The sequence below is a fragment of the Oncorhynchus gorbuscha genome, unplaced genomic scaffold (assembly GCF_021184085.1).
Source record: "Oncorhynchus gorbuscha isolate QuinsamMale2020 ecotype Even-year unplaced genomic scaffold, OgorEven_v1.0 Un_scaffold_1569, whole genome shotgun sequence".
Classification (NCBI taxonomy): domain Eukaryota; kingdom Metazoa; phylum Chordata; class Actinopteri; order Salmoniformes; family Salmonidae; genus Oncorhynchus; species Oncorhynchus gorbuscha.
The window spans coordinates 75,811-88,782 of record NW_025746308.1 but is presented as its reverse complement, the minus strand read 5'-3'; the positions used below and the strand labels follow the sequence as shown (position 1 = coordinate 88,782).

The window sequence follows — 12,972 nt, the reverse complement described above, 5'->3', positions numbered from 1 at the left end:
CATCATAGTTACGTTCCGACGGTGACAGGCGATGAGAAAAATACGCACAAGGGTGGACCCCATCGTCAGTATCGGAGCGCTGGGACAGAATGGCTCCCACGCCCACCCCCGACGCGTCAACCTCAACAATAAACTGTTTAGTGACGTCAGGTGCAACAAGGATAGGAGCGGATGCAAAACGCTTCTTAAAGAGATCAGAACAACAATCATACGACCGGTGAGGAGGAGAGGAGTTGGTTCTGGACCGACTGAAGACCGTGCGCAGACCATGATATTCCTCCGGCACTCCTGTCAAATCACCAGGTTCCTCCTGAGAAGAGGGGACAGAACAAACAGGAGAAATAGCAGACATTAAACACTTCACATGACAAGAAACGTTCCAGGAAAGGATAGAATTACTAGACCAATCAAAAGAAGGATTATGACACACTAGCCAGGGATGACCCAAAACAACAGGTGTAAAAGGTGAACAAAAAATCAAAAAAGAAATGGTCTCACTATGGTTACCAGATACAGTGAGGGTTAAAGGTAGTGTTTCACATAATATACTGGGGAGAGGACTACCATCCAAGGCAAACATGACCGTGGGCTCCCCTAACTGTCTGAGAGGAATGTCATGTTCCCGCGCCCAGGCTTCGTCCATAAAACAGCCCTCTGCCCCAGAGTCTATTAATGCACTGCAGGAAGCTGCCGATCCGGTCCAGCGTAGATGGACCGGTAAAGTAGTACATGTACTTGACGGAGAGGACCGTCTAGTAGCGCTTATCAGTCGCCCTCCGCTTACTGATGAGCTCTGGCCTTTAACTGGACATGAAATGACAAAATGACCAGCGGAACCGCAATAGAGACAGAGGCGGTTGGTGATTCTCCGTTCCCTCTCCTTAGTCGAGATGCGAATACCCCCAGCTGCATGGGCTCAACACCTGAGTCAGTGGGGAAAGACGGTAGTGTCGGAGAGAGGGGAGACACAGTTAACGCGAGCTCTCTTCTATGAGCTCGGTGACGAAGATCTACCCGTCGTTCAATGCGAATAGCGAGTTCAATCAAAGAATCCACGCTGGATGGAACCTCCCGAGAGAGAATCTCATCCTTAACCTTAGCGTGGAGTCCCTCCAGAAAACGAGCGAGCAACGCCTGCTCGTTCCAGTTACTGGAGGCAGCAAGAGTGCGAAACTCTATAGAGTAATCCGTTATGGATCGATTACCTTGACATAGGGAAGACAGGGACCAGGAAGCTTCCTTCCCAAAAACTGAGCGATCAAAAACTCTTATCATCTCCTCTTTAAAGTTCAGATAATTGTTAGTACACTCAGCGCTTGCCTCCCAGATAGCTGTGCCCCACTGCCGAGCCCGACCAGTAAGGAGTGATATGACGTAGGCAATCCGAGCTCTCTCTCTGAGTATGTGTTGGGTTGGAGAGAGAACACTATATCACACTGGGTGAGAAAGGAGCGGCACTCAGTGGGCTGCCCAGAATAACATGGTGGGTTATTAACCCTAGGTTCCGGAGGCTCGGAAGACCCGGAAGTAGCTGGTGGCACGAGACGAAGACTCTGATACTGTCCTGAGAGGTCGGAGACCTGAGCAGCCAGGGTCTCAACGGCAAGCCGAGCAGCAGACAATTCCTGCTCGTGTCTGCCGAGCATCGCTCCCTGGAACTCGAGAGTAGAGTAGAGAGAATCCATAGTCGCTGGGTCCATTCTTGTTCGGATCCTTCTGTTATGCAGGTGAATGAGGACCCAAAAGCGACTTGGCGAAAACAGAGTCTTTAATCCAGTAAAGTAAAAATACAATCAAATAAAACAATTTCCACTCGTAATGACGAGAACCGACTGGAGACTTGATCTTGAACTGCAGGTTGCCTCGGGAAGGCACTTGAACGTAGCAGAGGGAAACACGACACGACAGGGCGATACATAGACACAGCACGGTGAACAATAGACAAGGATCCGACAGGGCAGGAACGGAAAACAAGGAGAGAAATAGGGACTCTAATCAGGGAAAAGGATCGGGAACAGGTGTGGGAAGACTAAATGATTGATTAGGGGAATAGGAACAGCTGGGAGCAGGAACGGAACGATAGAGAGAAGAGAGAGAGGGAGGGGGAGAGAGAGGGATAGAAAAAGGGAACGAACCTAATAAGACCAGCAGGGGGAAACGAACAGAAGGGAAAGCATAATGACAAGACAATATATGACAAAACATGACACACACAACCACACACACACACACACACACACACACACACACACACACACACACACACAACCACACCCACAACCACACACACACACAACCACAACCACACACAACCATACACACAACCACACACACACACACAACCACACACACACACACACAGCCACACACACACACACACAACCACAAATAACCACACACACACACACACAACCACACACACACACAAAGCAACAATGGACTAACAAGACAGGTAGATGAGCTTTTTAGAGAGCTATTCACACACGCACATTCATGCACATTCACACACACACACACACACTCCCACACGTACACACACACACACCAAGGCTAATTAGGCACACCTGTTGTAGAGGCGGGACACAAAGCGTTTGGCGTGCAGCTCAAGGCCATCACCGGGAGACAGATGCTCATTCCCAGCCTGGCACTGATGTGACGCGTGGAGGTGAGGAAAAACAAAGCTATGCCAAAACCATTGTTTATCACACACACACACACAGAGATGCAGGGGAGCCTTCATTTAGGAGACCATAGTCTATAACAGAGTTAAAGCAGCCATTTCCTCTTTACCTTGCAGGCTACTGTCGTGTCTTTGGCATCATTAAATTGAAGACTGTTATTTTATCAAATCAATTCTGTAATTATTATTACGTGATTAAACTAATCAGGGCACCAAGGAAAATCTTCACATTACAAAGTTATAATTTTTCTAATATAACTTTTCAGATATTTTAATGTCTGATCAATTAGTCTTCTAATTAATGAATTGTTCTTTACCTCACGTTAGTCTCATTCCAAATCAAATCAAATCAAAATGTATTTATATAGCCCTTTGTACATCAGCTGATATCTCAAAGTGCTGTACAGAAACCCAGCCTAAAACCCCAAACAGCAAGCAATGCAGGTGTTGGAAACGTTGTAAGTTGTTGGTTATCTGCACGAACCCAGTCTTCACTATGAGTCATCCATAAAAGTAGATATGGTTACAAGGAAATGATGGAGGATGTGCCCTAGTGGGCTAAACCGATATGACGGTTTGGTAGACAAAGGGACTGAGAAGGGCGCAAAAGACAAAACACACTACAAAGTTGATAAGTATAATAATTGAAATGCTAATCCTTTGCACATGAACGCTCAGTCATTCGGGAATAATTGCAATCAATATATATATTTATGCCCAGTGTGTCGTCATGATCTCTGATCGAATCGTCTGTCTTTCTGTTGGAAAGTTCATCTGAACTTCTCTTTGCGTCCCTGGAGTCTTCGTGGTTAGAATGGATACTTCAGAGTTCCATTCAGAAATGTTCCTACAGAATAGATGTTTCGGCGGATGTCGGTCTTCGCATTCAATGGTACATAATTCCTAGCTGCAGACTAGTAATTAGTATTGAAGAGTTGCTCTTATTCTGTCGGTACTGATAGTCTCAGAGTTTAACCACGTGGTATAGTTAAGAATTCAGCAACCATTACAACCTTAGCTTGTCCTGAGGTTTTCCTGGTCTCTACTCAAACCTTAGCTCCCTCAGCTGACCGAGGTAGGCATGGTCTAAAGAGGATTTCTCCAGGTGGGGGTTTTATTCAGAACTGTGGAAAAGCTGTCCCATGACGCCAGATCGATGTCTGTGCTCATGGGGGCGGGCCAATGTCTTAGTGAAACTTTAAACAGAAATACAATTCTCTCACATTAAGGGTTTAAAATCACATAACAGCATTTCACAAATAGTTTCATCTTTACTCATTCATTTTATACAATAATTAGATGCAAGCCTCAGAACGGAGGCTCCTGTATAAACAGAGTTATGGTAATGTCGCTGTATTGTCTTTCCTGAGGTCACAATCATAAAACAAAATGGACCGGGTCGTACCTGGATTCTCCACCGACCGTTTCCACATTCTCCAAAACATGGATATTGTTCAGTTCTCAAGTTCTGTGATGTAGAAGAAGTTCATTTGTTCTACTGTGAAACTCTCTCTCTATACTGCCTGGCCATGAGGAGAGTCTCCTCTAGGAATTTACGACCTGAGATAACAGAACCTGGGTGTAAGAGGGAGAGAGGGGGAAGGCACTCGCTATACCCAAAGAGGGCCACGTCATGACACTACACACACACGTGCACCCGCATAGCCACACGCACAAGCACACACACATCATCAACAAACACAGTGTGTGTGTGGTAATGCCAGAATATTGGTTATGGCAGATGGAGGAAGGTGGGAGATGTATTATTACACACCACACTAAAGCTAATTCCTAACAGCCATTGTTGATTGGCAATAACATTGAATTATATTGTATTCTACACAAACACACACAGACACACAAACACACACACACACACACATCTCTCTTTCATACAACTCCACAGCCATAGTGATCAGATGAACACCAACTCTTCACTCAAGCCTCTCCTTTAAACACACACTCACACTAACCTCACAACCAAAACACACCCTCCACCATTGTAGGTAAAAGTACTCAATTCTCATACTTGAGTAAAAGTAATGATAGCTTAATAGAAAATGACTCAAGTAAAAGTGAAAGTCACCCAGTAAAATACTACTTGAGTAAAAGTCTAAAAGTATTTCGTTTTAAACATGCTTAAGTATCAAAAGTAAAAGAATAAATCATTTAAAATTCCTTATATTAAGCAAACCAGGCAGCAAAACAGAAGGCACCATTTTCTAGTTTTTTATTTATTTACGAATAGCCAGGGGAACACTCCAGCACTCAGACACAATTTACAAATGAAGCATGTGTGTTTAGTGAGTCCCCCAGATTAGAGGCAGTAGGATGACCAGGGATGATCTCTTGATATGTGTGAATTGACCCGTTTTCCTGTCTTACTAAGCATTTAAAAGTACTTTTGGATGTCAGGGAAAATGTAAGGAGTAAAAAGTACATTATTTTATTTTGGAATGTAGTGGAGTAAAAGTAAAAGTTGTCAAATATAAATAGTAAAGTACAGATACCCCAAAAAACTCCTTAAGTAGTACTTTAAAGTATTTTTACTTAAGTACTTTATACCACTGCCCTCCACCACCCAAAGCCCCCTCTCCCCCCTCCATCAGTTTCATGTATGACTACTAATGCCTGACTATAACCAATCCTGCTGCAGTAGCAGAGTTAGTGGCTCACCTCCGGCCTGTTCCTCTCCTGCCTGGCCTGTCTCTTTAAAACAATGAGGACGGTATTGTCAGCTCATTTGTCAGCTCCCAGCGTACACACACACACACACACACACACACACACACACACACACACACACACACACACACACACACACACACACACACACACATGCTCGCGAGCACATGCACAAGAGAAAGACACAAGTGGAGTTGTGAGAGCAGGGGTGCAGGGAAGGAGCGTCAGGTACAGGGACGTTTCAAAGGAAACTGGTATCTGGGGTAAAGGAAAGTATACAATGTACCCAAAAGTGATGAGTGCAACCAAGGTGAGTTTGAATTGGAACAAGCTAAACGGATGTTCTAAATGAACATTCCCTGAAGGAGAACAGAGTGCAGATAGCTCCATTCTCCTTGTTTCATTGTGTGCTCTCATTTCACCCACAGTATATAACCTGCCCCTTTCTTATGCAAACACCAACACTGCCATTAAAGAGATATCGCACACAAACTACAGCATTAGTTAGTATCTTACCCAGAAAGTTATCTATGAGCCATACACTACTTTCAATATAATGCATCTAACTAATGGTGTAATATGTGAAAACTATCCCTTTAATCAACATAAACATTTCGAAGACCCAGGGGCCTTCCAGACATCCAGAAAGCCTGGGTAGTCACCCTGCCCAAGGAGGGCTCCCTCACCGTGGACAGGCAGCTCCTCTGCTCCCTGATGACGGCGCAGCAGCCCAGGAAGCCCGTGACCATGACGAGGGCCCCGGCCAGGATGAGGATGTAGGCGGACACGGCGAAGGTGCTGGAGGCCAGCAGGCTCAGGTAATCACTCTTGTCTATCAGGGTCCAGATGCCCACGCCCATCACCGCCGCTCCACCAACCTGAGGAGAGAGACAGGTTGAGGTCATGTGTTCCCATATGTTTGTTTTGGCTTTACATGTTTCATGCCAATCTAATTGAATTGAGGAAGAGAGAGAGAGAGAGTAGGAACAGTGACAGGAGGGGTGTGAGGGGGAGAGTGTTGGCTGTCAACAAGTGAGTCAGAGAGGGAAAGGGGATACAAAGACCAAGAGAGGGAGAAAGAGACAGAAAAACAAAGAGAGGGAGAAAGAGAGACAGAATAACAAAGAGAGGGAGAAAGAGACAGAAAAACAAAGAAAGGGAGAAAGAGACAGAAAAACAAAGAGAGGGAGAAAGAGACAGAAAAACAAAGAGGGAGAAAGAGACAGAAAAACAAAGAGAGGGAGAAAGAGACAGAAAAACAAAGAGAGGGAGAAAGAGACAGAAAAACAAAGAGAGGGAGAAAGAGACAGAAAAACAAAGAGGGAGAAAGAGACAGAAAAACAAAGAGAGGGAGAAAGAGACAGAAAAACAAAGAGAGGGAGAAAGAGACAGAAAAACAAAGAGAGGGAGAAAGAGACAGAAAAACAAAGAGAGGGAGAAAGAGACAGAAAAACAAAGAGAGGGAGAAAGAGACAGAAAAACAAAGAGAGGGAGAAAGAGACAGAAAAACAAAGAGAGGGAGAAAGAGAGACAGAATAACAAAGAGGAGGATGACAGAGAGAGAGAGAGAGAGAGAGAGAGAGAGAGAGAGAGAGAGAGAGAGAGAGAGAGAGAGAGAGAGAGAGAGAGAGAGAGAATAACAAAGAGGAGGAGGATGAGAGAGAGAGAATAACAAAGAGGAGGATGACAGAGAGAGAGAGAGAGAGAGAGAGAGAGAGAGAGAGAGAGAGAGAGAGAGAGAGAGAGAGAGAGAAATAACAAAGAGGAGGAGGATGAGAGAGAGAGAATAACAAAGAGGATGAGAGAGAGAGAGAGAGAGAGAGAGAGAGAGAGAGAGAGAGAGAGAGAGAGAGAGAGAGAGAGAGAGAGAGAGAGAGAGAGAGAGAGAGAGAGAGAGAATGCAGTGTCAATAAAGTGAGTCAGAGAGGAAGGGGATATGCACAAAAACAGTGAGAGAAAAAGAAAGGACGAGAAAAAGAGAGAGAAAGGAATTGAAAGAGAAAGGAAGAGAAAAGAGAGAGAAAGGAAGAGAAAAAGAGAGAGAGAAAGGAAGAGAGCAGAGTGACAAAAAAGGAGAGAGAGCCAAACAGAGCCAGAGTGGAGTGATTTGTTTCCATAAACAATGGTGGCCACATCAGAGGGGTGACGTGGCCATGCCATTAATCTGTTTTCCCCATCTCTGTCATCTATGACACACCCGGACGTGCAGGAAATCCCAGGGAGAGTTGCTCCTATTCAGCCTTCCATCCCTTTCCTCCTCCTTTACACGCCAAGCCCCTACTCCCAAACAACAAGCACTGCTGCTACAGATGTAGGATCTTAATGTGATCCTCCTGTTGCTGAACTTCCCTGCAATGTAGGAAGTGTATTTTAGGTTTAAAAAGGCTTCTGACGTTTGTCATTTCCACTGGAAAATGTATCAACCCCTATAAAAATGTCCATTAATTATAATTTGCATAATAACTCACATGTCCTGTTGCTGCAGGATTATTGGATTATTTTCCTTCTGTAGCAAACTGGCTCAAATTCAGATCTGACATCTGTAGTGCTAAAACACCATGCCATGGGAAAACGTGATAGTTTAAAGGAATGGGCAACTCTGGAGTATTAGTAGGTAGTATCTTTGGGTGCAGAGTTACAATATAGAGAAACAGGGAGGCTGGGGCTGTGGCCGTTGGGGAAAGTGGGAGGCATTACTGTTATGCAATGTGGGGTTTGAAGGGAAGTCGTTAGGTTAGTGTGAAATGTAAAGCGAGAGATATAAAAGAGAACCTGTTTGAATCTGATCCCTTCCTCTGTAGACAGAGAACAACTGTTTTCAGGCCCAGCAGAACATAGCTTTAATAGTTAACTGTGTTATTAAACATTAAACGTACACCAGCTGCCAGGGGCCAGGTTTGATCCACAGCCCATCGGTTCAACACCGACAGGCCATAAATATTAGAGTACACTGGGCCAAGTCCATTTCTTTGCGCTCCTAAATGTAATCTCCCACTCCATTTCTCTGTCATGTTTTTTCTCTCCCTCTGTGTCTCTTTTTCCTCACTCTGTAACTCTCTCCCTCTCGTTCCTCACCGTAACTCTCTCCCTCTCGTTCCTCACCGTAACTCTCTCCCTCTCGTTCCTCACCGTAACTCTCTCTCTGATTCTCTCTCTTGGCTAAGAAAGAGCAACACAAGAAGTCACACAAAAAGTCTAACTTTGATGTAAAAACCTGTCAAATATCATTCTTCCCTGTGCATGCCTTCGTGAACGTTAACCCAATTCACTCTCTCCCTGAGTCCCCTCTTAAATAAATCAACTATGATCCTGTCACTGGAAGAAAACTATTGTTTCTGTGTACTAGAGGTTTAATAAAGCCTGATCCCAGATCTGTTTTGTGCTGTAAAGCCAACTCACTTAGTCTTTCCCAACACAAAAAGATCTTACCAGGCCAGTTTACCAGGCCATTTTACCAAGCTAGATTGCTACTCACCCAGAATAGAAAGTTGAAGACAAACAGGAGGGCTTGCTAATTTGCTATAGCCTGATCCCAGATCTGTTTGTCATGTATAGCAAACTCCTATGACCAACTCCCATGGTTGTTGGCTACTGCAGCACAAACAGATCCAGGGTCGCTTACTAGTGCTACTCACCCAGAAGAGGACATTAAAGACGAAGAGGAGGTACTTGAGGCAGACGGTCATCCAGTCACCCTGGTCGTCTTTGTACACGGCCGTCATCTCCCCTCCACAGCTCTGGACAGACGGGGCACAAAACTTCAACTGGCAGTTCTGAATCTGAAGTACTTGACTGTTATCATTACAGTCAGCAGGGTTGAAAACAGGGTAGAAAACCTCAAGCAGTAGTTCTCACAGACTTTCTGTTCTCACAAGATTCTCCAAAGTTTGAAGAATATTCTAAAACTGATTCTAAAAAATCAGGCCAGGAGTTCTGAGTACTTGACAGTTCGCAAAGCATTTCAAGTGGCTGAAAAACGGTCTAACAACATGCAAACCGGTTATTCTAATGCAAATTAAGACATCAAATGTGGGGACATTTTGAGGACAATAACACATCACACAAGGTATGACATGAGCAGAAACAATCACCCAAATCACAGTCAGTCAAAGTGTTGTTGGTTACTTCCTTCTGCACAATAACTAGCAACTGTAGCCTTGTAGCACACCAGACAAGGGACATGGACTATCCTCACACTCTGTGAACACCCTGTGAAGAGGCGTTGGGTGTTATAACAAAAGCCAAAACAAAGGTATTTGTGGAGACATGCACACGCACACGCACACACACACGCACACGCACACACACACGCACACGCACACACACACGCACACACACACACACACACACACATTCCAATTAAATAGAGGGAGAAAGATGCTGCCAAGCCTCTGAAGGTCTTTGATCGACACATCGCCATGACAGTATCACTGGACAGCATCACTGAACAGCATAATCTAATATGACATGGCTATCCACTTCTTCATTTCTCAGACCTGTCAATCATACGACTGAGCTACTAACAAGAGTCAACTATTCCTGTAAGACTGTCATTATAGACTAGTTATGCAATTTTCATCAACTAATTTCATTAAGGTTTATGTCCATAGAATGGTTCTAGTCACTGCCACACACTGTGCCATGTGGATAGTACTTCTAGTTGCTGCTGACCACACACTGTGTAAGAGTCAGTACTTCTAGATGCTGCTGACCACACACTGTGTAAGAGTCAGTACTTCTAGATGCTGCTGACCACACACTGTGTAAGAGTCAGTACTTCTAGTTGCTGCTGACCACACACTGTGTAAGAGTCAGTACTTCTAGATGCTGCTGACCACTCACTGTGTAAGAGTCAGTACTTCTAGACGCTGCTGACCACACACTGTGTAAGAGTCAGTACTTCTAGATGCTGCTGACCACACACTGTGTAAGAGTCAGTACTTCTAGATGCTGCTGACCACACACTGTGTAAGAGTCAGTACTTCTAGATGCTGCTGACCACACACTGTGTAAGAGTCAGTACTTCTAGATGCTGCTGACCACACACTGTGTAAGAGTCAGTACTTCTAGACGCTGCTGACCACACACTGTGTAAGAGTCAGTACTTCTAGATGCTGCTGACCACACACTGTGTAAGAGTCAGTACTTCTAGACGCTGCTGACCACACACTGTGTAAGTGTCAGTACTTCTAGATGCTGCTGACCACACACTGTGTAAGAGTCAGTACTTCTAGATGCTGCTGACCACACACTGTGTAAGAGTCAGTACTTCTAGATGCTGCTGACCACACATATCCAATAACAGCAACAGGTAAATAAATAATTCACAGAAGTGGACTTGACTAGAAAGACATAAATCATTCATTAAGCACACACTTGCAGCACTTTAAATAAAAGGTGAGCACTTAAGCCTGCCACATTGATCTGCCAATCAACAGACAGCAACGAATGCCACTGCAAGACTTTGGAGACTTCTCTCAGTTCTATCTCAAGCTAATAACAGTGTGTGTGTGTGTGCGTGTGCGTGTGTGTGTGTGTGTGTGTGTGTGTGTGTGTGTGTGTGTGTGTGTGTGTGTGTGTGTGTGTGTGTGTGTGTGTGTGTGTGTGTGTGTGTGTGTGTGTGCGTGTTTGTGTGCGTGTGCGTGTGCGCGTGCGCGTGCGTGTGCGTGTGCGTGTGCGTGTGTGTGTGTGTGTGTGTGTTTGTGTGCGTGTGTGTGTGTGCATCCTCCCATGAGAAAATATGGCAAGCTGCTAATTATAGATTAGCCACATTGATGCCTAGGAGGAGTTTAGCTCATGCCATTACAGCCCAACTATACACATTGCAGTAACACATCTGCAAAAATGGCTTTGTCTATCAGCTGGACTAGAACTAAACACTAAACTGCATCAAAACGGTTTTGTTTTTTTGCTATCTGTATCTTTAATTGTGCTGGTATGTGTTTATAGGCTACGGCTGCAACACCTAAAGCTCCCTTCTATTCTATTTTACACGGTTTGTTTTATATATTCTACTCTTTTCTGTATTCATTCTATTCTACTCTTGGGGAGATTTTGATATTCTACTGTTTGTGTTCTATACTCATGCTCTACTCAGCTCTTGTCCTATTCTATTCTATTCTATTCTAGGGGAGTTCTTTGTGAAGTTGCTGGCTCAAACGTTATTCAGCACAATGGGTGTACTGTGTGTACTGCTCCTTCAAACCAGTGGCTTTGGGCTATAGGGAGTTCCAGTACACAGGGAATGGGTTGAACTGTCTGAACCTGCATTATCAAAGCGCACAAGCTGTGAAATGTGACTTGCAGGCTACCGGTACGTCGTTCACTGGTTGAAAACAAACGAGCTGAAAGTTTTGTCCTCGGACTAATAAATCCGGTACTGTGTAACTTTGATGGGACAGACAAGAAACAGAAACAGAACATTCTAGAATATGCTTTGGACAGAATGTTTCACAAGTAGGCTACCTATGCAACCAGCCAGGCCAGCCGGCCAGCGACATGTAGCCTGTAATATTATATCCACGATAACATGGTACATGCAATCACATTTAGGCTACCACCCTGTGTGAACATATGTGATGGATGTATGTTTACGGGCACTTGTACGACCAGAAGGCAGGCAGGGTCCGCGAAATCGATTTTCCCCAGCATAAAAAAATCCACGAAGAGATGAGTGCTTGATAAGCTTCATTTCAGAGAAGGGATCCCCACCGTCAATATGAAAATCTAAATTGCCATAGACCATCACGTTTGTCTATCTACGTAGCGTCCATTTCGCTCGCTGATCGGTGGAATAGGCTGGACGTTGGTTTTCAGACTCACTTTTAACGTTCTGACTGTCTACAAAACCGAATAAGGAAACCGGTGCCTATGCACTAGACAATATTTTCAAAACATAAAAAATATGATTTCATTATTAATTTCCCATAACGTCTTGCTACATTTGGAGGCCATGGACACTGAGCAGGTTTCCCTATCAAAACATCGCACACTGGATGCACTTGCATTGAGCTGCGTGTAGCAGACAGAGTTCACGAAATTGCTTATATTTTTAGGATGCATCTCAATTTAGGAAATTAGCCTTAATTACCTCACTCACCAAATGCACGGCTTGCTTCTGAGGGAAAACGGACAAATAGCCGTCTCGTTATTGTAGCATAGGCTATGTGATTCAATCAAGCTTGTTGCTTCCCTAGCGTCCAGTCCGTGGAGAAGAATGAGGGGTCATTATGGGGTGAAAAGGAAATGAATGAAACTACCCGCCCCCATTGGATTGGATACTATTGAAGCCGCAAGTGCAACTGTTACAGTGCATCGGCCTATAGGCATATACAATGTAACAGGCGGTTATTACATTGTTTTTCTGTGTTTATTCACACAAGTGCAAGTCTAGTAAGTTTGTTACATATTGTCTTGTTTTGAGTCTTATTTGGTGATAATATCAATCGATTGAATCAAGTGCACCCTGTAGGTGAGGTTTATGGGGTTTCAAAATACACATTCTGGGAAAATATTGTTATTTACCCAAGCAAAGTGTGGACTAATGCAAATCATTTCATTTGACCCCTCATGCGGTTAGTGCATATTTTAGAGACTGATCGGTGGTA

General features: G+C 44.3%; 1 protein-coding gene across 2 annotated transcripts in view; it reads right to left on the bottom strand.

Annotated features, from left to right (window-relative positions):
- LOC124023289 (tetraspanin-11-like) overlaps window positions 1-12,598 on the bottom strand; it is a 47,606-nt gene extending 35,008 nt beyond the window's left edge. Inside the window, exons 1-3 of one of the 2 annotated variants that reach the window (XM_046337794.1) lie at window positions 12,465-12,598; window positions 9,001-9,102; window positions 6,052-6,243 (exon numbers count right to left, since the gene is read on the bottom strand). In XM_046337794.1, coding sequence (XP_046193750.1) covers window positions 6,052-6,243; window positions 9,001-9,087 — 279 coding nt within the window. In that variant the 5' untranslated portion in view covers window positions 9,088-9,102; window positions 12,465-12,598. Of the gene's footprint in view, window positions 1-6,051; window positions 6,244-9,000; window positions 9,103-12,455 lie in introns of both variants that reach the window. The other variant, XM_046337793.1, reaches the window with a different exon arrangement.
- Between the last annotated feature and the right edge of the window lie 374 nt (window positions 12,599-12,972).